Below are 25,526 nucleotides of genomic sequence, written 5' to 3'. Positions count from 1 at the left end.
CTCACTCTGACACTCAACTAGCTGCTGGGTCTTAGAAAATGCATGCTCTCCCCAGAGCATTGGTTTTCTTCACCCCCCCAAAAAAATAAATAAAAAGATTATTGGACAAGATGGCCTGATGGTCTGTTAGCACCCCTCTGTGTAGCCAACAGCCACGTTCCTGGCCCAGGCAGCCTCTTCTTTCCTGCAGACCCACTAGGCCTGGGCACCCCCAACACCAGGCCTAGTTTTCTTGGACCAGACTCTATCCGGATGCCCCTTGGCTGGAGCCTGCCTCACTCCTTGCTCTCAGGGAACAGCCGTCAGCCTGTGGTCTAGACTCAGCAACTGAGAATAGGACCCACTGTCTCAGAAGCCTTGTCATGGCTACAGGACCTGTTGAGACAGGCCGGTTTCATTCTTGCTATTGATGATTGTTGTCTTCTCTCTTTTTATCCCTGTTGGTCTTGCTGGGTTTATGCATCTTACTTATTTTTTTCAAAGTATCAGATTTTTGTTTCATTGATTTTTTTTCTTTTGATTTCTGTTTTTGATTTCATTGATTTCTGTTCTGTTATTTCCTTCCTACTGTTTGCTGTGGCTCTATTTTGACCTTTTTTAGTGTCTTCAGATAGACACTTAGGTTATCAGTGGGAGAACTTTTCTCTTTTCCAATGTAAGCATTTGGTGCTATAAATTTCCCTCTCAGCACTCTTCTAGCTGCATCCCATATATTTTGATATGTTGTAGTTTCATTTTCTTTCAATTCTATGTATTTTTTTAATTTCCTGTACAACTTCCCCTTTGTCCCATGGGTTATTTACAAGCTTGTTGTTTACTTTCCAAGTGTTTGCAGATTTTCCTGTTGTCTTTCCTTACTGATTTCTAATGTGATTCCATTATGGCAAGAGAACTCACTCTGTATGATTTCAATTATTTTAAATTTGGTTAGATTTGTTTTATGGCTCGAAATATGGTCCATCTTGGTGGATGTTCCCCAGGCACTTGATAAGAATGTTTATTCTGCTGTGATTTTGTAGATCACTCTATGTACATCTACTAGATCCTGTTGGTTGATAAGGTCATTCAGTTTGGATATCTTTGCTGATTTTCTGCATAGTATCCTACCAATTGCTCAGAGTGGGCTGTCGAAGTCTCCGACTATAATTGTGGATATATACAAGCATTTTTGTATTTGTTTCATTACGAGAATGTGTTCATATTACACACATATTGTTGTATCACACTTTCCTCACCCAACGATGCCTTATGAAAATCTTTTCCAGTCAATCGTAATTGGACTCTAATTCACTGTTTCAAATGGCTACATATTAGTGCATGGTGTGAATGCACCAGAACTTATTCCACCATTCTATTGTGGGACATTCTCTTTGTTTGATGGGTGGCATAATTCCCAGTGATGATTCCACTGGCCTTCCCAATTGCAGTTCTGAGTTTTGGTGACAGAGGCTGATGGTTGGAAACTCACAGTAGTTGAATGCGGTATAGTAAGCAATAGAGGTGGGAGGGGGGGTCACAGAGATGAGTCTACATTGAGCCTTTTAATAAAAGGAAGTGTGACTTTGAAAACTGTCAATAACACCACTTGTAGGTCATAACAAACAAGCGGTAAAGAAAGTCCTATCATTCTTTCTTGGAAAAAGGAGCAGTTGTATCTTAGACAAAGATGAATTTATCTCTCAGTTGTGCAGGCATATGAACTAAGGGCCAAATTATTCTTAGGACAGGACAAAACTCTAAAAATAGAATATATACCAACCCAGCCAGACTGCAATTCCACCAAATTCTTCACATGAGCAGAATCTCTTACATGTAATTTACAAACTGGGATGTAAATAGATAAGAGAATCCAGGACATAGTGAGATCAAGACCATTGACGGAGTGAGAAAGGCTTAGCCCGGAGAGGAGAAGGCTAGGGGAACACACCTCCAGCTCCCTCGAGGACTGCCACTTGGTAAGGAAGGTCAGTCCTACCAACGTCACCAGATGGAGGGGTCATCGAGAGCAGTCCAGCAAGGGCCTTGCACTGCACTGGTCCCTCCATTAAACAGAAAGCGTTCAGACTCCAAGAGGCTACAGCTCGTGCAACTGACAACTGGCAGCTGATATCTCGGCCTCCCTCAGACTGTGCCAGTCTGCGGTACAGCGTCTTCCCATCCCCTGGGCAAACGCAGTGCCCACTCCTGCCTCCAAAGCACTTCTCACTCTGATTCTCCTGCCCTGAACATCCTCCAGTCTCCACCTACCCAGATCTGGACAGTCTTTCAGGACTCAGAAAAAATCCCACCCCTCTGTGAAGCCTTTCCTGATAACTCCAGCCCACCTCTGATCTCCCACCGTGTCACTAGCCCTTACCGAACACGAATCTTTTTTCCTTTTTAAAATGGAGCAGCTTTTCCTGCTCAACTGGGTCTCAAGTTCCTTTTGGAAAGCCGCCCTGCATCTCTTTCAAAATCCACAATACCTTCCCCAGGACAAGGCACGTAATTGAGCCCTCAAAAAATACTTGTTGGTGCATTCATTTCCCTTGCTCTTTTTCACAAATCCATGCACTTTAATTAGAGGTGGGGTACAGGGAAGTGTTCAGGAGTTTAGCTTTCTGTTTGGAATGTCCTGGTGAAATTTGGCTATACAATATTTTAACTTAATAATGATCACTCATGGCTCTCATTAAAGTTGATTCTCTTACTGAAACCCTCTTGTAATTAGCTTTAAAGAGAAAGGGCAGGAAAAACAGAATTCATGGGTCTGCTAATAATGCTCCCCCTCGTGGAACAGCCTGTAAAGACTTTGGGCAGTCTGGGTCATACATGACGGCTCACAGAAAGGACAATTACCAAGGAATTTTTAAACAGAACAGAGTTCAAAATGTGCCTCTCTGGAGCTACATTCTTAATGACCAACAATACACAGGTGGGCCACAGGACACCCTCCTGACCACTCTCTTGTGCTCTGTCACACTCCCCAGTGTCCTACAGCCACCTCGACTCCTGCATCGTGACATATTAAGTGTTAATCACAGGCTCTTTCCCCAGGGAAGTCTTGGAAGAGCCGGCTGACCACCCTTCCCACAACTCATGGCCTTATATCACACACATGTGACCCCCTCCAGAGACTGATTTCCGTGAAAGCAGAGACCACTTAATTCATCTTGGGATCTCAGGGGCCAGTGGCAGGCAGCCAGTGAGTTCCCACTCAGTATGGACTGAATCGATAACTACAGAGACAAGTCCACAGAGCTGTGGAGATCCCGAGGAGAGATCACGGACTGCCCTCATGAGAGAGGCAGGAGGGAAAGCTGCTGAGTCTTGGACGTGAAGAGAGCATCATTCCAGGCCAACACGGGGTGGAGAGAGGGGTCAAGAGCGGGAGACTCGAGCTAAGGCCAGAGGCGCATCTGGTTTGGGGGAAACAAGTTGCTTCACGGTGCTGGAGTGTCAGGGGTCAGGGAGCAGGAGAGGAAGCTCAGGAGCGAAACTGAAGCCAAACCGTGAACATTTGTAATAATAATAATAAGGAGTCAGACTGAATTCTGTACACAAAGGCAGCACAGAGGGCTATCAATTAGGAAGAGGAGACGTGTGTTTTACAAAGATAAATGATTCACCACTTCAACAGGAAAAGGGTGAAAAATATATATTCATCTCACCAAATGCTGAAAAGACCCTTGAAAAATTCAACAACCATTTCAGATTTTTTTTTATTTGGAAAAACTGAGGTTATAGGAAATTTTTCGTAACTTGTAAAGGTGTCTGTAACAATAAATTTCCGCCTTAATAAGTTGAGTACAGAAGGACTCACTTTGGAGCCAAGAATGAAAAAGTGACCTTCGCCAATAGAATTGATCATTCTACTCAAGGTCCTGCCAATGTGATAAGAAAAGAAAAGGATTAATATTAGGTAAAACTTATTGTACACACAGGCAAAAATATTTGACCAAGTGGAAAGATTCATGTAGAAGAATCTTCATTATTTTAGTATCTGTGAGAAATTGGAAACTGTCTACATGTCTAACAATAGGGAACTGTTTGAACACATTTTAGTACATCCACATATTTGATACTAAGCAAATGCCAAAAAGAATGAGGCAGAATTACAGGTACTAATATTGAAACATTTCCAAGGGATACTAAGTGAAAAGAGCATGTCACAGAACAATATATGTAGAATACTTAGCTTAGTGTAACAGAAAGGAAGAAGAAAAGATAAAAGAAAGGAAGAAAAAGAAAAAGGTATGTATGTGTGCATCTGGAAATATAAATAGCAAACAGTGGATGGTGATTATCTGTGAGAGGAAGAAAATTAGAAGTATTGGGAAGGGAGTGGGGGGAAACTTTGTTTGAAACATTTCAGTGAGACTATATCACATTTTTTATTAAATTTAAAAAGAAGAGTCTTTCCCAAAGCAATAATTTGAAGATCAGCTAGTTTATTGTAATGATCACAGCTAGAAATGGAGAAGATGTGAATCAGGACAAAGGGAAAGGAAAAGAAGAAAGACTGGAAACCTGCTGAGTAGAAATAGGGTTCAGCGATTGAACAGACGTAATGGGTTCAGGAAAAGGAGGTATTCAAGGATGGCACTCGGTCTTGAACTTGGAAAGTGGGTGAACAGTAACACCATCAACTAAGGAGCAGAAGGCAGGTGGGAAAGGTCGTGAATTCACTTTGAGACACGCTTCACTTAAGAGGCCCCAGAAACGGTGGATGGACATGTCGCGTGGACAGTAAGCCATACAGATCTGGACTCAGTGGACGCCACTGGCTTTGGGCCCATGACACTGGCCCAAGCCACCATCATCCCTCCTAATTCTCTCCTAATTGCCTCTACTTTCATTCCCACCTTTTCACACAGAAGATAGAACAATCTTTAGCAAATCTTCAGTGGCTTCTCACTGCCCTTGCCTGGCGCTGGCCTCCCCCTGGGGACCCGTCACCCTCCCTCTGACTCCATACACTCTAGCTATGCTGGATACTCTCAGTTTCTATCTCCTTCTCCTAGAATGGGCCCCCCACACACTCATGCACTAGCACAGCTGCACACATACCTCACCTATCTTCCTGGATAATTTCCACTCATTGTTTAGGGCTCCATTTTGGTATCATCTCCTCGGAGAAGCCATCCTTGATTTCCGCATCCCCACCACCAATGTGGTCCTTGGTATTTTCTCTCATCTGTCTGCCCCACTGGCACAAAAAGAGCAGGAAGCATGCCTGTTTAATTCACCTCTTCATCCCAACTCCTGGCACAGGCCTACCCCAGAATGGGAACTCAATACCAACTGAATGCAGTGATTGATTGGCATATTGATGGAGGAATGAATTAACAATGGATGAATGGAGAGAGTAAGACTGTTCACAAACAATCCAGAAACAGAAAGAAGAAAAGAGGGCCACACAAAAACTGAAGAGGAAGACTCTCCAGGGCAGATGCCAGGAGTCTGGGGGTGATGCTGTGTGCCTACAGCACCAGGTGCTGCGGGGAGGGGCCGAGCAGAAAAAGAAGTGAAACAGGGTTTTAGATTCTAAAATTAGGGGTCACTAGAGACCCTTTCCAGACACTGTGCATGGATTGGAAGAAGCCAGTTGTCACATGTCAGCGTGAATTAGATGAGAGGAAGGGAATGAGGAAGGATGGGATTTGAGGGGAAAGAAGGGATGCTGGGGGCGGGGGGCTGGTTTAGGGTGGAAGAGGCCGAAGGAGGCTGTCTACAGAAATCAGTTACATTATTTTAAAAGGTAATAAATACTCAAAACTCGACACTTCCTAATCCTTGTATGACACTTTATTATCGTCTACACTCTTGAAGTTAAGACTCTGTGTTACTGCACATCCGCCCCCCACCTCCCAGGGGCACATGGCAGTGGCTATTTACACCACAAAGACTGGCAAATACTAGAAATCCTGACTTTTTTGTCCAGAGAGCCAAGTGTTAACCGTTTACTAGCACATCCCTGCCCTGGGGGTCTTAACCGAGTTGGGAAACAGAGCCAGAGGGAGAGAGTGGGTGCAAAAGTTTGTGGGCGACCCTGGAACATCAGGATCCTCCCTCTGGCCGTCATTTGAGGAATCTCATTTTCGTCTCCCAAGTGAGTCGATAAGTCACTCTGCAAACAAGGTTATTATCTATCACAGGAGTTGCTACTTCCAGTGGAAAAAAATCACAGCTCAGCTCTTGACGTAGTGCAGCCGCCACGGCCTCACAAATGACAATCCTTTAAAAAGCAGCGTCTCCAGCCCAGAGACCAGGAGGGTTGCGAGGGGTCCTCAAGGGGAGAGGCCGGCAGAATGAGCCAGGGCGCCAAGGTTGACAGCCGCCTGCTTGGACCAACGTTTCTGGATATGCCCCAGCTTCCCGCAGTCACATGGACGTGGACAAAGGATAGAAGCTTCTCAGAATGTGCACTCAGGATGGGCTCAGGGGCCCATGGTGCCTCGTCTGACCCAGGGCCCTGGCTGGCTGGCCTCCCACTCTCTCACGCCGAGCCCAGCTTCCTGCGGGGGCCCGGCCCTGGCCACTTCCGCTTTCTGATCATACTTACTTGCTCTTTGTTCTTTAACTTGTTCAAAGCCAACACATAGAAGCACATTTCAAATACTTTTTTTAAAAAATCCATGAGAGCAAATCTTAAATTGAGAACACTACATCTAAAAGTTACTATTATTGCTATTAGTAGTATTTGCAAATTAGAAAAAACACGTGGTTTTTCCATTTTAGTGGTGACACACCTTGATATAGAAACCTCTGTTTCCCCTCCTGGGGCCTCTGTCCCTGGTTGAGATTCTGTTCCACAGACACATAAGATGGCTGAGTGTCCCACCAGTGAACCTTCTCCTACCTCGGGTGATAACACGAGGTGTGACACCTGCATTCCTTGAGGCGCAGGGGGCTGTCTGAGCCTCCACTCTGGGCAAGTGGGCGACCCACAGCCACAAACCCCTGAAATCTTTGCTGCTGTTCCTGCCATTCAATAGACAGAAGAGAGGAAAGGCTCCTTTGAGGGCTTTCACTTTAGGAAACCACATTTCAGATGCCACACTAGGAAGGCTTCTAGTCTAACGGAAGCAGCTCATAACGACGAGCTCTTGGAGCCTTTTTTTCTCAGAAAGCCTTGGCTTTGAGTGGTTTCAGATATTCCAACACTGCAGGGGTGTCAGAAACGGGGACACCAGTGACGAGGTGAGCCCCGGTCCACCCCCACGGCTCTCCCTTCTCTGCAGCTTCTCCCTCCGGCTTCCAGATTTCCCGACAGTTCCCAGCAGGGGCCTGGAATCATGGCTAGAACCCAGGTGTCCGCTAGACGGTGGCGGAACTGGCCAGACCAGCCGTGGAGCAGGCAAGGCAAGTCTGAGCCCAGAGTCCGAGGGCCAGAGGCTCCGTGGATGCACGAAGCAGCCGGCCTCTGCCTGGCCAAGAGCAGAGGGTGATTCCAGCCAGAGGCACCGCGCAGAAGCAAAAAGATCCGAGAAGATGCCAGCTTCCCAAGAAGAGCAGCGACTGGTCCTCTCCTTCCTGGCATGTCGGGGGTCCACGCAGCACCTGCTCACTGACTGCCCACAAGATGAAGAGCACGGCCCTGCCCGAATCCTGGAAACTCAGCCTTCGGGCTGGCATCTTGCTGGGACCCGGGGGTTCACGCAGAGACTCCTGGCCCCCCACCGAAGTTTAACAAGTGCCATTCTGTTTGTTCATGCTCAGGACTACTCTGAAACTCTGAGATGATCATCAGAGAAACATCACCAACCCTAGTGCTGGCGGGCAAAGACCGACGTGCATCAACGGGCCACTGTCGCCCTGGTGGTGGGTGGTAGGGAGAGACCACATCTGGACAGAATGTGTTATTTTTTTACCTCAATTGAAAATCGGTACTTGTGAACTTGCAAGACCAAAAGCAACTTGTAAGGCTTGTCATGTGGTTGCACACACACCCACAGTGGTCAACATCCATCCTGTTGTGAGGTTACACACACACACACACCACGTGGTCAGCATCCACCCTGTTGTGAAGTTACACACACGCACACTCTGTGGTCAGCATCCATCCTGTTGTGAAGTTACACACACACACACCCCGTGGTCAGCATCCACCCTGTTGTGGAGTTACACACACGCACACCCCGTGGTCAACATCCATCCTGTTGTGAAATTACACACATGCACACCCCGTGGTCAGTATCCATCCTGTTGTGAAGTTACACACACGCACACTCTGTGGTCAGCATCCATCCTTTGTGGAGTTACACACACGCACACCACGTGGTCAACATCCATCCTGTTGTGAAGTTACACACACGCACACCCCGTGGTCAGCATCCATCCTGTTGTGGAGTTACACGCACACACACCCCGTGGTCAACATCCATCCTGTTGTGGAGTTACACACACGCACACCACGTGGTCAGCATCCATCTTGTGAAGTTACACACACGCACACCCCGTGGTCAGCATCCATCTTGTGAAGTTACACACACGCACACCCCGTGGTCAACATCCATCTTGTGAAGTTACACACACGCACACCCCGTGGTCAACATCCATCCTGTTGTGGAGTTACACACACGCACACCCCGTGGTCAGCATCCATCTTGTGAAGTTACACACACGCACACCCCGTGGTCAACATCCATCCCGTTGTGAAGTTACACACACGCACACCCTGTGGTCAGCATCCAATCTGCTGTGCACTTACACACACACGCACACCCCGTGGTCAGCATCCATCTTGTGAAGTTACACACACGCACACCCCGTGGTCAGCATCCATCTTGTGAAGTTACACACACGCACACCCCGTGGTCAACATCCATCCTGTTGTGAAGTTACACACACGCACACCCTGTGGTCAGCATCCAATCTGCTGTGCACTTACACACACACGCACACCCCGTGGTCAGCATCCATCTTGTGAAGTTACACACACGCACACCCCGTGGTCAGCATCCATCTTGTGAAGTTACACACACGCACATCCCGTGGTCAGCATCCATCTTGTGAAGTTACACACACGCACACCCCGTGGTCAGCATCCATCTTGTGAAGTTACACACACGCACACCCCGTGGTCAACATCCATCCTGTTGTGAAGTTACACACACGCACACCCTGTGGTCAGCATCCAATCTGCTGTGCACTTACACACACACGCACACCCCGTGGTCAGCATCCATCTTGTGAAGTTACACACACGCACACCCCGTGGTCAGCATCCATCTTGTGAAGTTACACACACGCACACCCCGTGGTCAACATCCATCCTGTTGTGAAGTTACACACACGCACACCCTGTGGTCAGCATCCAATCTGCTGTGCACTTACACACACACGCACACCCCGTGGTCAGCATCCATCTTGTGAAGTTACACACACGCACACCCCGTGGTCAGCATCCATCTTGTGAAGTTACATACACGCACACCCCGTGGTCAGCATCCATCTTGTGAAGTTACACACACGCACACCCCGTGGTCAACATCCATCCTGTTGTGAAGTTACACACACGCACACCCCGTGGTCAGCATCCATCTTGTGAAGTTACACACACGCACACCCCGTGGTCAGCATCCATCCTGTTGTGGAGTTACACACACGCACACCCTGTGGTCAGCATCCAATCTGCTGTGCACTTACACACACACGCACACCCCGTGGTCAGCATCCAATCTGCTGTGCACTTACACACACACACACTCACCCAGGATCAACATCCACCCGCTCAGTAGGCCATTCCCATGCTTCGTCTCTCCCACCATAAAGGCATTCTTTCTCCATTACACATTGTAGATCTTTTCTGCTAAAATTCAAACATTTTTTTCTTGCCCTTTACCCAGGAAGTACACACAACTGGTCCTTCCTTTCCATTACATCTGAAACCATATTATTTCTGAAGTAAATTATTCCATTTAACTTCATTCGTCCTTGGCTGTTTCCCTGTAAAATGCTGCATCTTCATTGCACTTCCTTCTGCACCCCGGCAAATTTTCTGGTTGGTGCTGTGGGGTCTGCCCTGGCCGCAGCCACCCCCCAGGCACCTGACCGGGGTACGCACACCCCTGACACTGCAGTGCATCCCACTGCAGGGTCCCTTTCTTCCAGTCACACAAGGTATGGGAACAAGGCACTGCCCCAGCCATGACACCCACCATCTCCACCTGGGCCAGGTCCCCATGTCACAGGAGCCTGGCCCAGCACAACCCATGCCTCTACTTCCTGCAGCAGGCATGGAAACATCTAGACAGAGGGTTGACCTCTCGAGCCCCACACTCTGAGGTGGCCAAGTGGAGCTGGGGTCCGGGGGTCCTGGCCCCCACCCAGGCACCCCACATCCAGGCCACGTTCCTGCTCCAAGGCGCCACAACCAAGTGAGGGCTGCCGGCTCCCACGCCCCTCAGGACGAGCCGTTGGCTGGGAAGCCGGCCTCTCACGTGGGTTTACACATCTGCTACCCAGGGGTTCCAGCACCAGGACTTTGCTTAAATGATACTTTTCACATATTCCTCAAACATATGACATATGCTCAAAGGTAAAGCACAGTGAGGAGGTGGGGGAGCAAGAAGCCTGCTCTTCACAGGACTGAAGTCTCATCAATGGCGCACCTGGCAGAATTATTTCCTCTTAAACGTAAATATAAAAGAAATGAATGAGATAATCAGGTATTTCTGGAAATATGACATTTGCTATTTTCTAACAAGAAAGAAAACAGCCAAAGTCATCACAAGTTGTCTCCCTGTGTGTGTGTGTGTGCGGTGTGTGCGGTGTGTGTGGTGTGTGTGTGTGTGGTGTGTATGGTGTGTGTGGTGTGTGTACGGTGTGGTGTGTGTGTGTGCACACGCACAGTTAATGCACCTGCTATACTTGCGTCACAAAAAAGGAGACGACACGCTTTCCAGATCAAATTAATAATTCTGTCTATTAATCTCAAAAAAATTTCTTAAACTGTTTTTCAAACCATTTGGGCAATAATTACATGTAAGCTATCCATATTATGAGATTTTTTTCAACAATTATAAGAAAAAAATCAGCTTTTAAAGCTCCACTCCACATCAAGGAATAATTTTTTAATCTAGAATTAACACAAAATTCAATCAACCCGACCATAATAATACATCCTGGCTGATCCTGAAATAAGGTTGCTGAAGGCTGCTTCGTGTGACCTGTGCTCAGTCATCAAAGGGACATAGCACTAAGAAAAATACCAATTAAGAATAAATTCTAGAGTAAGTGCAATTTATAAAGACCATCTATAAAGAGCAATAGAACATATATAAATAAAACGAATAATTTGTGCCAACCTAAATATCATCAGGTTCACAAATGAGAGAAACAAAATAATTTTTAGAGTTCTTGTAAAAACTAGGCTTCCTTCCAAATGAAAAACAATCCAGCATATCAGGAAATAGTTCAGTAGTTTTCTGATTGTCAGAATCACCTGTAAATAGCTCCTAACGTACATTGTCAGTAAAGATACAACACTCTGCAGACTGAACCCTTCGGGAGACTGAGGGGCCGTCACAGGCATTTATGAACCGCCTCACCTGCCTTCCAGGTGTTGATGGTGAGGGTGAACATCTAAAGGCACTGCTGTGCACGTGGGCCTCCTGATTCGTGCCATGGACACTTGGTGGGTACTAAATGTGGTCGATTCTTACCCTGTTTTGAGTCTGTGGTGTGATGAGCTAGAAGGTGGAGCCCTTCTTTGGGGGACCGCCAGGGCTAGCGGCTAACCCGCGCGCAGCCCACACAATATTGCCCGCCATCAGGTGTGGTCAACTCTGAACCTCAAGGCCGCGCTGGTCTTTGGAAGGCACCTCGATTTCGGCCAGTGGCTATCCTTAAGAACGGACCCCCAACGGTTCACATCTGTCTTTCCTTCCTGGAGTCATTGCTCTGTGCATCTCTCAGTGGAGACCTCAATATTGCCTTTGGAACTCGATAAGGACGAGCTGCAGCGTCCATGGGCACTCCAGGTCCAGGCCAGCTCAGACTTCTGGGCAATAGAACTTGAAGGGGGGCAGCTGCGGAGTCCTACTTGTCTGCGTTTCTATCGGCCTCTCGGGTCCAAATTTAAGACAGTTTTAAAATTGAATTGTAATGAAAATATTCATTGTTCTTTGCTGTTGGATTTTTCTTTTCTTTCTATCAAGGGCATATTTCCTTGTTCTTTCCCTTTTGTGTCATCAAAAGAAAAAACCAGGTGTCAGGCATATTTGCAGGGTACAAAGGTGATGCCAGTGAGGCCGCCTGACAGAAATACTAACCTGGGGCTGTGTGCCCCAGAGCCCTCTCCCCTGCATGACCCCACGCTGTTACTAGCAGCAGACCGAGTGGAGCGCTAATTAAACATGCCCCGAGCTTTGAGCCCTAGTGTTGCTCAGGAACTCTTCCACTGTCAAATTTTACTTCCTTCATTAATTAATCTTACAACCTGCTGTTCAAATACTGTGATGCTTCCTAGATGAGCAAAACGTACCAGACTTCTATCTTTTAGTTTCTACTTTCATGTAAGCAGATTAAGTTGAAATAGTTGAGAATAATAAATCTTGTGTGCGATATCCTAACAGTGTCTGGAAGTAAGTATTTCTATGAGGGGACATCTATAATTATACAGCATAGGAGTTTTCCAGGAAACTGGAAAACATTTGGGGATTTTCCTTAATTTAGAAATAAATTTAAATCAAAGAGGATAATAAGTTCTTTCCCACACCTAAACCATTAGATTTTATAATTAACATACAGAGAGACTATAAAATTGCCCCTTTATGTCTACCAGACATCTTTTAAAGCAAAGATTCCAATAACACTATTTGTAAATCAGCACATAATACCAAAGTAAGATTTTTTTTCAGTTTTGCAATTTTTCAAGAAAAGAAGTTCATGGTTTTAAACTCAACATGGGCCATGCGGAAACGCAGACCAAGAGAGGGCCGCACAATAATGTGAATGGAATGTGCACAGGAGAAAATGTCCTGCAGTGTCTGGTCTCCTTTGCCGTGTGAGGTCAAACTTCTCCAGGGAAGCCTGAGCTCATGTTCACACGACTGCACTGTCCACAGGGGAGGATGGACCAGGCAATGGCCCCCAGCACTAACTAGCCACACTATGTGCCCCAGGTCACTGCCACCCTTTAGTTGAGGCTAGACAAACTGACCCTACAATCCAGAAGGCTCTGGGCAGACCCAGCCCTCTGCCTACTTGAGAACTGCTGCTGGGCTGTTACCCCTGACTCAACAGTGGCCCAGCAGAGCAGACTGGTCCCAGTCACCCACCATGATTCAGCCACGAGTCACAGTCAGCACGGATGTCTGCCTTCATTCTTCAAAAAGCAAGAGCAAAGCCCTAAGCAAAGTGAATGATTTTTTTTAAGGAAAACTTTAGAGGCATAAATTTGAGAATTCTTCCTCCATTTGAAAACTACCCTTTATGTTCAACATGACAGGTGTAAAAACTGTGTCAAGGTCTATTCATCTATTTTAAACGTAGGCTTTTTTTTTTGGAGACAGCAATTATACTAACACACTAGAAGTAACAAACTCTGGTGTCACTTCTTCACCTCAAAGTTGTAGTGGTTTTTGTTTTTTGTTTTTCTTTTTGGCTCATGGTTATATAATTTAAAGAAGGAACACAAGAAGAATATTCATTTTCTCTTATGATAAACTCAATCAGATGTGCGGTATTTTATGTTGATCTACATCCCCTTTGTAAAACATATTAATGAGTTTTCAGAAGCTAAAATGAAGATTAAATTAACAAGCAGCCTCAGAAGGAAGAGGCCCATTTTTAACACTGATGATCACATTCCTTTGTCAGCACTTTTTAGATAGTTAAAAATAATCCACAAAGTTAACTGTTTCCTTTAATATTTTGTTTCCAAGATTAGCAAGATACAACATTTGGTTTGAGGATGTGGCCTGGTGAATTGTTAAACTGGATCTGTAGCCAATATATACAGACCGGGCATCCTGCAGGCTTGTCAATGTTATTGGCAACACCATGGGGATGGAGTTTGTGTCTCATTTCCTTTAAATAAAAAGCCAAGCCTTGGAGTGACCGATTGAAATAATGCACCTCTGAGCCTCCTCCCTGGCCTGGTGGCTGTCTGCCCAGCTGAGCACTGTGGTGGGGCTGCTGCCTGACAGGCAGGAGGGCATAATCAGGTGCAGGCCCAACGGACGCTGCTGAGTATTTGTTCTTTAAATATCATAAAATAGTTGCATGAGGGAGGAATTTTGTGGATCACATCGAGCATGATCTTATAAGTCTTTGTGTTGGAGGAAAACTCTCCTTTCCAGCCAGCGGCTCCAGACCACGCACCTCAGCCCCCTCAGGCCTATTTAAATGGCAGACTACATTCCCCGGGGAAAACGGTCCCGAATTCTCCCTCTGCTGCTGTAAACCAAAACTGGTAGGTATGGAACGAAAGGCAGACCCCAAAGACAGCCTTGCTGGGTAACAAAGTGCAGCTTGTCTTATATAAAGCAGGCCGCGTTTGCCCTGCTCTGCAGGGAGCTGGACATGCTTGCTGTGGGGGAAGGAAACCGCCCACCTGCCGCCGGGGCCAACCGAGCAGAGGTGGTGATCCACCGGCATTTCTCATGGCAGGGGCTGCGCAGGTCTCCCCTAGTGCCTACCCAGGGGTAGGCCTGATGCACAGTCCCCGGGGAGAAGGGCCCACGCCGGGAGGGGCACTGGCCGGACACATGGCAAAACGAGGTGGCAAAGGCATGCCAAAGGAGTGCAGCCAAGGGAAACCAGGACAGAGTGAGGTCACCGATTTCAAACCGTCTCCCAACGGATGCGCAACGGGCGCATCGGCGGTGCCCTGTTCCCGCGGCCAGACAAGCTGACTGGGAAGGAGTGCGCACCTCCTGGCCTCTCAGGCGACCCACCGTAGCGGACGCCCTGCACCCGGGTTCCCCCCCGGCTGCCGGCGCCCGCACCCACCTTGACGACGTAGGTGACTCCGGCTCCCAGCACCTGGTCGCTGGCGTGCGGGGCACGGGGCGGCGGCTCGTCGCCAGGCCGGCCCTTCCTGGCGGCGCGCATGGCCGGGGCGCGGGGCCCGGGGGGCGCGCTGCCGTCCGGGGCGGCCAGGCTGGGCGCGCTGCAGCTGCCCGAAAGCCGCGCGCCTGCCCGCTCCCTGGCCGCCGAAAGGCCGCGGAGGCCCGAGCTGGAGAGTTTCAGGTGGGACACCTTGTGGAGCAGGTGGCCCAGGCTGCCCGGGCCATCGTCGGGCGCCCTGCGCAGCGCGTCTCCGGACACCAGGTACGGGGCCGCCGCCGGGGCCGCGCGCGCCGCCGAGACCTTGCCGCCGCCGCTCACCGACAGGCTGTGCAGAAGGTCATCGACCGATGTCACCGAGTCATTCCTGAAGCGGTTGTACTTGGTGCGTGGAAGCATGCCCCTCCGTGGGCTCGCCGCATCCGCCCGGGCGCTGCAGGTGCCGGCCCCGGCGCGGGCTGCCGCGCATAGCAGGAGCCGCGGTCCCGGGCGGGACTCGGCGCCGGGACAGCCGGCGGGTGGGGGGCAGCGGCGCCGGCCGCCCACCGCTAACAGCCTGCGCCGCCGCGGCCGCGCAGCCCCGGGCCCGGGCTCGGCTGCTGAGGGCGGCGCGTGAGCTTTGCAAAAGTCATAGCTTCCTCCGATGAGCGCCCAGCTGCTCGGGGCTGCTCACAGCAGAAGCATGACTCACGCCGAGAGGAGACCCTTCTCAACAAAGGCTCGGTGAGCACTGCAAATCACTTCCTGTAGCAAAAAAAAAAGAGGAAAAAAAAACACATACACCCACTGACAGCACACAAGAGCCAATCAATTCTCAAATTTCCTTTTTCTACCTTCCCAGATATTTTCTTCCAACCTTTGGTTTCTCACCTCCCCATCTCCCCCCCCCCACCACCACCACCAAGGCAGCGTTTGTGCCAGAGGTAAATCCAGTCCCTTCAAGGAACAGGTGAACTTTCTGAAACCCATTATTCTAGCCTGGGGTTTTCTCTTCCCTGTGCAGCCCATCTGTAGGAGCCAAAAAGTGTCTGACCGTGATGCGTTAAAATGTGACGAAGGCTTTTTAAGAATAAGATCTTCAGCGGATCTTCATGAATTCTGATTTGGAAAGCAGCAGGAATTGTTAAATAGCAAAGAAAAAAGGGAATATTCACTCCCGGGTGAACATAAAATACCAATTTCCTGGATTTTTCTTTTTTCTTTTCACATCCACAGAGCAGCCATGACAAGTGTCTTTGTGGCAATGCAGTTGCTCCAAAAAAAAAAAAAAACCTGCACATGAACTTCTGCACAGAGCTGGTTAGGCCCCCTCCCTGCTAGTTCACAGCAGCCTTTCTCAGTCAGGGTTGTCGAATGCCTACTTCCAGAATAGAAGAAGAGAGCTTCTGTGATGAATGGCACCAGGCTCCAGAAATCCATCCCAAAAAAGGAGCTGCCCTTGAAGCTTTCTTCCAACTGAATGTTCAAGCTCTGGAAAAAAGCCTAAGAAACACTCCCAATGCATTTCAGTGTCCCTTCAGTTGCTGCTTGCAACTCTGCAGTAAGGAAGAAGAAAATGCGACTGCTCTGGTTACACATCAAATACGCAGGAAAAATGCTTTCTTTTCAGGAGTCACACTCGGGCTGCAAGTGAAACACACAGGCCTCTTTCCTCTCAGTAGGAGAACAGGGCCCTGGAGGCCCCTAGAAGGTCTGCGAAGACTCAACCCCACCGATCCCTGTTGCTGTGGGCTCTGCTCATCTGCGTCACTCGTTGAGATAACCTGCCCAGCTGTGACATGCTCCCGTCCAGGTTCTCCGGCTGCTTCTGTGCAAGCAAATGCATTTACCTCTAGCACATTATCAGGCCGCCCTGAGTCTTCTCACACCCACGGCTAGACATGTGACACATGAGGTACCGAGCCTTGAAGAGCCTTATGGAGCAGGTGTAACGAGGGCCACTCATGGCAGCCGGGGAGGCCAGCCGCTGGGATGCAGGAGCAGAGGGGCAGCGGCTCCCCTCCCAGGGCCGCCGGCCTAGCAGAGCGGCCGCATGGCACTTGGTTTTTCCCTTCCCCTTGCTTGCATAGCAACAGCAAATGCACACCCCACAGATGGTTGTGACGGTTGTCAAGGCCCCCCCAAATCTAAAGTAAAAATGTCCTATCCTTCCCAAACCGTGATCTTCATTAGAAGCAGACAAAAACAGCAAAATGTGAATGAAATGCTGTTTGTGTGAATGAAAGGGCTAGCGAGCGAGCCAGCGTTTCTGTGAATGAAGCGGGGCCTTGGGCCGCGCCAGGCAATCCCCTGGTTCCAGCGGCCCCAGCCAATGAGCAGCCGCCCCAATGACTCATTCAACAAAAGCTTGCTCAATAGTGGAAGATTCCATTTCAATCAAAGGCGGGATCTTTCATCCAAAGGCAGTGTGGGAAAAAAAGGGAAAAAAGCCAGCCCGATCACAAAGATGCAGGGAGGAAGGGGACCGCTGATATGGGGAGAGGAAAAACTAATTTTCAAGGGAATTTAAGAACCATTGGTCAGGTCCGAGTGTGAACAGGATTGCCTCCTTGGAGGTGAGCTGTGCCCCCAGACTTTCATTCAGCCGTTCATTTACATCAAAGAGAACCCATGAATGTGCCATTCGGTTCAGCATTTATTCTGAATGTACAGCGAATGCACATTGACAACCCAGGCACCTCGCCCTTGATTCTTTTTGTGAAAGGAACACAGAACACGCGGCACATTCTGCATCTCTAAGGAGAAAAAAACCCACAGCTACGCGGTTAACCCTTTAACCAACGGGAGACTTTTGTTTCTTTTCTTATGAGGAGGTAGGTGGAAGAAGATTGGCCATTTCAAAATAAATAGCAATGTTAATTTACTACGTGTAAGAAGATATGTTATCAAAGCTAGTGATTAATATTCCAAGAACACCGTAAAACATCTCACGTATGGGGAAGATGGGATCAGCTTATTGGAACCTAGCAGAAAAGCAGACAGAGACCCCCAAGTCTCCCAGCACCAGAACAAAAGCTGCAAACCCAGCCCAGCAGCCACGCCCCGCCCTCCCAGGACAGCCTCGAGGGCCCTCCCCGGGGGCTTCGCTGCTTGCTTTAGACGCTGTCCCAAAAGCCCGAGGATCTGGTGTATCAGCCTGCAACAACACAGAGGTGGATGGTAGATGAGATTTTCATAGTCTGGCAACACAGACGAGAACAGACAAAAGGGAGCCATTGTAATGGCAGCCCTGAGACTCAAGAAAGCCAGGCAGCTGCAGGTCGCTCATGGCAGCCTTTCCAGAAGACTGCTGTTTTCCTTTTTAAATTTGTTAATTTAAGAGTGTATTGGTTTTCTATTGCTGTCTTAACCACAAAATCAGTGGTTTAAAAAGGCACAAATTCATTATCTCCCAGTGCGTAGGTCACAGAGACGGGTGACATGTGGACAAAGGGAAGGTGTGTGCGGGGTGGCTCCTTCTGGAGTTTCTAGGGGAGACTCCTCTCCTGGCTGGGGAGGGTGGCTTTGCCCCCTAGAAGGCTTCATTCCAGCAAGAGAGGCAGGAAATCTAAAATTAATATTATAGCCTGTATGCTGAGCCGACTTTTGGATATGTGTGATACACACACTATGCAGAGGGGAGTATGCTGAGCTTGGCCTGAGGATGTCAGGGGTGACTTTGACGTCAGCGAGGAGACGACCCCCAGCAGAGTTGTGAGGGGTGGCTGGGGTCTTCCAGGTGGAGGAGGGGAAAAGACGCCTCAGGAGGAGACGATGTGAGGAGAGACTCAGGGCCTGAGCCCCGCAGCATTTCCAGAATCCTGTGTAGATTGGCTGGGTTGGAAGCGAGTGTTGTGTCTGGAGGCTGGGGCGGGGGGGACTTGGGGGGTGCTGGCAGGGGCTGGAGAGGGGTGGGGCAGTCAGGTTCTCATTTTATGTGGACATAGGGCAGCTCTGGGGAGTTGAGAGGGTGACAGGTAACAGTACAGGTGACCACTCTTGGGGTTTTGAAGGCAGGCAAGGGGGCGGGAGGGAAGGCAGGGTGGGTTCGAGATGTGGTGAGGAGGTGAGCCCATTGGATGACAGATGGGTGGGGCAGGGTGGCAAGGGGCCTCGTCTGGAGGCAGAACTCAGGTGGAATTTGGGGAACAAGATGCTTGTTAGGGACCAGCCTCCGTGGAAAGCAGCAGGAGGCCTCAGGATGGGCAGAGGGGAGAAGTGGGGCGTGTGCCTAGCGGGGAGCCCCCGTCAGGGTCCCCCTTGTTCCCTCATCCCTCACTCCTCACTCACTCAGCTGCCCCAGGAGTATGGCCTCCTGCCACGCAGCCCCTGAAGCTGAGGCCTGAAGGAGTGGGCTGTGGAGCCAGCCTGCCCATCCACCCCGCAGGGGGGCAGGAGGCCTGCTGTGGAGGAGCCTGGGCAAGGCCCTCTGCACCTCCCACAGAGAGAGTTGCTGAGCAAAGGCCTCTCTTCTGACTTGGACGGTGAGGCTGAGTGAGTCTCATCCACCAGGATGAAGATCTCAGATGGCCAGAGGGGAGGGGAGTGCGGGTTCTGAGCGCAATGAGTGCTGGCCCCTCCGTGGGGAGCTATCTGGTGCTGAAGTGCAGGCAGAGCTGGAGGTTGGAACCTGAAAGTCATTGGGTGCAGGTGATGTTGAGCCATTCCATGGCTGGTGCAAACTTAGGAAGAGTGACAGGGAGGGATCCCTAGGAAACGCCAGACCTCCCAGGTGGGAGCTGAGAAAAAATGGTCAGGAGTTGGAGGGTACACACGGAAACCTGGGTTGATGGATGCCATGTGTCTCAGTCAGCTCGGCCTGCTATAACAAGATACCACAGACTGGGGGCTTTAACAACACACATTTATTTCTCGCAGTTCTGGAGGCTGAAAGTCCATGATCAAGGCTCCAGCAGATTTAGTGTCTGGTGAGAACGCACTTCCTGGTTCATGGATGGCCATCTTCTCCCTGTGTCCTCACATGGTGGAAGTGGCAGGGAGCTCTCTGGGGTCCCTTTTATAAGGTCACTAATCCCATTTATAAGGATGCTCCACCCTCATGACCCACTCACCTCCTAAAGGCCCCACCTCCAAATACCAACTCATTGGGAGTTGGGTCTCAATATAAGAATTTTGAGGGACACAAACATTTGTTTCAAGAGAAAATCAGTGGCATTTAACAAGGGCAGGGGTGGTAATCATAATACTTTCATCGACCGTCCTCACTTGCCAAACAATGCACAGCCATCATCTCCTTCAGATCCCATGACCTGTGAGATAGAGTTTACATCCCGTTCTGCACAGAAAGAAACCGAGAATCAGAAGGGTTACAAACCGTGCCAGGGCCACACAAGGTTAGCAACTGGCCAGGCTGTCTGACTCCAAATCCACATTTATGGCCACAGCATCACCCGACTCAGAGAGCTTGAGTCAGGTACGTGTTGAGATCACCTTTGGAGGTAGTGATTACCCATTACGACACCTTAGCAGGGAGAATGGAGGGGTACCACTTACGTCACAGGATGGTGCCAACTGAATGAGAGATGAGAAAATGGATGAAAAAAATCATACTTTCCAGAAGATGGAATGAAATGAAAGGGAAGGTAGAGGGCGATGGCTGGAAGTACCACAGAGTACAGAGCGGGTGATGGAAGAGTGAGGGTGTGTCTAGGGTAAGGGAGCAGAACAGAATGGGAGAAATGCAGATCTGGGAAAGAGGGAGGGTCGAGTATGGGTGGAGCTATCGCCCTGGTGCAAGGTGAAGAGAGGGAGGAATTGGGAAGCAGATGATTTGGAGTTGAGTAGGAAACAGTTGGTTCCAAGGAAGAGACCTTAGTGAACAAACATGTTCAGAGTTGGGGTTAAGGAAGTCCGAGGGCTGGTGACACATGGGGATTCCTAAGAGCCAGAAGACATTCCCACTTTTAGGGCTGAAGGAACAGGAAGGCAATTGAATCTGGGGAGCCAGTGGAATTCCAGTTGAAATTTTGGAGGAAGGGCTGCCAGGAGGATCTGTAGTCTTGGAGGAATAAACTCACTGACAGAGAAGTAGAACCAATGATGGAGAGGGAAAGTGAAGAAATACCCCAGCCTCTCTCTCCTCACTCTCTGATTTCCTGTTTGTGCCTCCCATGGGCCAAACCCACGGGAAGCCAGAGGTCCAGGGATCCTGGTGATGGGGAGCGAGGGCGCAGCCTCCCAGGCGCAGAGCAGGCTGGGCAGGGTGAGGGGAGGTGGACCAGAGCTGGCACAGTGAGTGTGTATGCACATAAGTCTGTCTGTGGCCACAGTAAGAAGCCAAAAGATTTTTATGCCCAATTCAGATGTGACACCTGATTTTCTCTGTATCATAAAAGAGAAGTCTATGCTTAAAAAGTGAGAGTGGTCCATTTAGGTAAGGAATTTGAGCTGGATGTGAACATTTAGAATGCCTGCTGAGGGGAACAGAAGATGCTGCTGACAAATGAGCAAGAGCAAATGTATTGGCATCACGAACCCGCCATGACTCTGTGGTGGCCCGGAGAGCAGAGATGTGTCCCTAACAGTGTTCATCTGCCTATGTATGAGCTGGATGAAAGTGAGTCAGTAGGTGGAGGGTTCATGTGCGGATGCAAGTGGGAGAGGGAGGGAGAGGAGATGGCGGGCCAACAGAAGCGGGTGATGGGCCGTGGGGAGAAGGACAGGATGGAAGTGGCCGCTGAAGGAGGTGGGCATGGAGGTCTTGACGTCCTGGGCAGGTGGCAGCCTGAATCATTTGGGGCGCACATTGGAGGGAAGTGGCAGGGAAGGTCCCTGATGGTGCCCCCAGGCATAAGTAGGGAGAGGGGGCAGCCTCACTGGCCAGGGAGAGGAGGTCTCAATTTCACTGAAGCCAGAGATTGGGTCATCCTGGTAGGAGGCTGGGGATGGAAGGGAACTCATTCCCCACGACGACGTGGCCTGGCACTAGAGGAAAAGAGAACGAGAGCACGGGATATTTAGAAGGGAAGAAACAAGAGCCACACGCTAGACCGACTGTGGAGGGTGGGATGGGTGCCAGACATGGGGGAGGGTCCCGAGACTGAGGAGGCAGACGTCCTGTCTGCAGGGACCCTCAGGTATCCGTCGCCCACCTCCTGGGTGTGGGAATATCTGTGGTATAAGAATGCTCCGTAATAGGTCCCCCGGCGGGGGGAAACCTGGGTGCCGAAACTGCGCGTTAGCACAGAGTTCAGCACCGAGGACAGTTCCCGGGAACCTCGGCCGTAGACCAGGCTCCCGGTCCCCGCGCCTCCCTACAAGTGCTGTGTTTCTTTATTTCTGATGCTTAAACATCGTCCCTCCATCCAGGCAGCTGCAGCCCTGCACGCCCACTTGAGCGACGGGGTGGGGTCACTCGTCCGGAGTCCTCAGTGGGGGCCACTCGGCAGCTCCGCGGTGCTGAGCCCTTCACGTGGGCCCATACGATCCTCACGACCCTAACCTGAAGGTCCTACACCCCACTCTACAGATGAGGACACGGAGGCGGGAGAGGTTTAGTGACTTTCTGCGGTGACCCAGCTAGCGGGGAAGGGATTCACATCACAGCCACTGACTCCAGCCCCCACAAGAACAGTCCACAAAGCGGGGGCTCCTCATGCAGCCCTGCCACTGCTCAGTTCCACCTCTGTGGAAGGAGGATAGGAACACAATTACGACCTCCTTACACGCATGTCATGGGGACCAGACAGCAAAACATAGGAGCCTGGCAGGCTCAGCATGAGGTGTTTTATTATTTCTGGGGGAGATGGGCAGGTCATCACCCATGGTACACACAGAAGGGGACAAAGCCAGCTGTGGGTGAGCCGTCGACACGCCAGCCTCGGTGGGGAAGTGGAGAAGGAAGGGCAAGGCTTTAAAGCTCTCTGACAACAGGCACACCGGAAAACAAACAGCGCTTTTGTCCTTTCAAAAAGAGGAGTCCCGGGACAACCTCAGAGCAGGGAGCGAACCGCAGGACTTGCACACTAGGAAGAGCTGGGAGGCTGTGCGTGCTGAAAGGAGTTGTGCGATTAAAATGTACAAGAACCTTATTTCATCTGTAAAATAATTATAGCTTTTCCTGAAGAAGAATTAACTCACTTAGAAGAATTTTAGTGGGTTCTGTGTTCCCATCAATTCCTCAGCCGTGTGCATGTCTGGTTTTATGTGAAAACAATCTCGTGTTCCTCATTTTTCCTCTTTGGGATATATTTTTAAACACATTTTATTTTATAATATAATCTCCACAAATACGTTTCATAGCTGAATAATGTTCCATGGAGTGGAGAAAATATAATTCCCTTAGGCCTCTCCATCACTGGACACTTTGGTTGTTTCTAATTTATCAGGACCGTAAACGTCGCCATAACGGGAGCCTTTGCACATCCAGCTCATTTTGTGTCATTGAATTATTTCTCAGCATAAATCACAGGGATAGAAACTCCCATAGCTCTTGGTTGGTGTTGCCGAGTGGCTTTCCTGAAGTCCTTCATCATTTTTCCCTGCAGGCCGCAATCATTAGGAGCAGACAACCTGTGTCCTCGCAACCTCACCAGCTTTGGTTTTTGTTATTTTTGTGGTTTTCATAGTTGCAAACGGTTCCTCATATTTAATGGTTGCAAGATGGTTATTCAAGGGCCTGGATTCCTGCCTGGTGGAGAGGGCCATAATTCTGCCTTCATTCTGACTGTTTGGTTCCAAACCAAAAGTGGTGAGACTTCCCCCGACCTCGATGGGGGCGTCTGCTTGTGGACTTGAACCTGTGCGGACCTTCACCCACACCTTTCCCTCAGACGGAGACCCCCCGTTGAACCTCACACTCATCCTTCTGGACTCACAGTATTGTTTCGGCTATTTTCAATTTAGATTATTTCTGCCAGACTGTGTGAGTTTTTACTATAATTATCAAATATTTACCGTTTTTACCTTTTACAAAAAAATATTTGAGCATGTATATAATTGTGTATAATATAGTTACATTATGTTATGTAATTATTTACATATTATCTAATATATTATGCATTATGATTTATACATAATCATATATACTAATATACTTATATAATCTATATTGGTATAATGTTGATATATATTAATTATAATTACTATTCTCTTTTATATGGATATGTGTTATGATTTATACATAATCATATATACTAATACACTTATATAGCCTGTATTTGTATAATGTTTATATATTAATTATAGGTATTCTTGCTCTTTCACATGGACGTATTGTGTCTTATGATTTATTCATAACTATATAAATACTAACATACATATACAACTAATGTTTGTATAATATACATATTAATTATATGTATTATTTCTCCTTCATGTGGAGACTCAGTAACAACATGGGGGCATCAATATGCAGACAGCTGGTACCCCAGAAGGGTCTTCGCTATCTCAGAGACAGTTAGCAAGGCCGAGACCACAAAGCCTGTAGGTTTTCCCACTGCAGCCACCAGCAGCCATGCTGTGTTCAGTGGTTCTCAGGCTTGAGGATCCCCGGGGGGGCTTGTCATCACACAGATCGTTGGCCCCACCTGGAGTTTCTGATTCAGCAGGTGCGGGCGGCTCCTGGGTGACCACGATGCTGCCCAGTTGTAAATATGGCCTGCTGACCCCTCAGCTGTGCAAGCCGGTGATCCCACACTAAAAACTAAACCCCTGGGCATGTTCCACCCACAAGGCACAACAGACCAAAACTGTTCTATCTGCCAGAATCTGGGGACAGCAAGGCGGTGGACCTTGAGGTGAGAGGGCTGGTGAGACAGAATCCTGGTGAATTCCCAGCATGGCGTCTTCCTGGAGCTCAGGAGAATACAACGTGAAATCCCTCTGCAACAGAGTTCCCAAAGCTGGCTGCACATTGGAAACCTCAAGAACTTCCAGACACTTAAACCAAGAGCCCCCAAATAATAATAGTAGCTAAAAAGATGTGTTAGGTACTTTTCTAAGTCCTGTAGGTGTGCTTTCACCTTTGTAAATGCCCTAACGACTTAGGCCCTATCATTGCCTCTGTTTTATAGGTGGGGAAACTGAGGCACGGAGTGGTTAAGTAACAGCTTCACAGTCACAGGTTACTTAAGGCAGAGCAAGGCCTTAGCTTCAGCCCCACTAGACAGCCAGACTGTTGATGACTGACCCTACAGGAGCCCATGACGTAGGAGCAGAGGCGAGGGGCTGACATAGGAGGCTTGTTTGAACAACTGTCTAAAAGTAGTGGGATGCCAGCTCTGCTTCCCAACCTACACGTCCAGTCTGCAGCTTCCTGCGGGCGCTGCAGAAGACAAGCTGGTTTTGCTCTGAGAATGTGGGAGGGAGGTGTCCGCCCTGGGACAGCAGCACAGATGAGAGTGAGGGCACCACGGGAGAGGGGTCTGGCAAAGCTGCCTACAACAAGTCTACCGTGAAGGCCTCCTGCTCCTCCCCCCGCATTGCCCCATCCAGACTGGACAGTGCTGGCTCCTTCCCTGGGGAACTGACTGGCCCCAGCACACAGTGCCAACAGGTCACCGTGTGGCAGGGCTGACCGCTGACACACC

The 25,526-nt window shown here is 49.2% G+C and overlaps 1 protein-coding gene across 1 annotated transcript in view; it reads right to left on the bottom strand.

Annotated features, from left to right (window-relative positions):
- Positions 1 to 15,811, bottom strand: part of SHC3 (SHC adaptor protein 3) — a 133,548-nt gene extending 117,737 nt beyond the window's left edge. Inside the window, exon 1 of the mRNA XM_058566053.1 lies at positions 14,941 to 15,811. Within this exon, the coding sequence (XP_058422036.1) occupies positions 14,941 to 15,396 (456 nt within the window). The 5' untranslated portion in view covers positions 15,397 to 15,811. The remainder of the gene's footprint in view (positions 1 to 14,940) is intronic.
- Positions 15,812 to 25,526: the final 9,715 nt, after the last annotated feature.

Source organism: Diceros bicornis, chromosome 22 (genome assembly GCF_020826845.1).
Source record: "Diceros bicornis minor isolate mBicDic1 chromosome 22, mDicBic1.mat.cur, whole genome shotgun sequence".
NCBI classification, from domain to species: Eukaryota; Metazoa; Chordata; class Mammalia; order Perissodactyla; family Rhinocerotidae; genus Diceros; species Diceros bicornis.
This window is presented reverse-complemented; position numbering and strand designations above follow the sequence as displayed.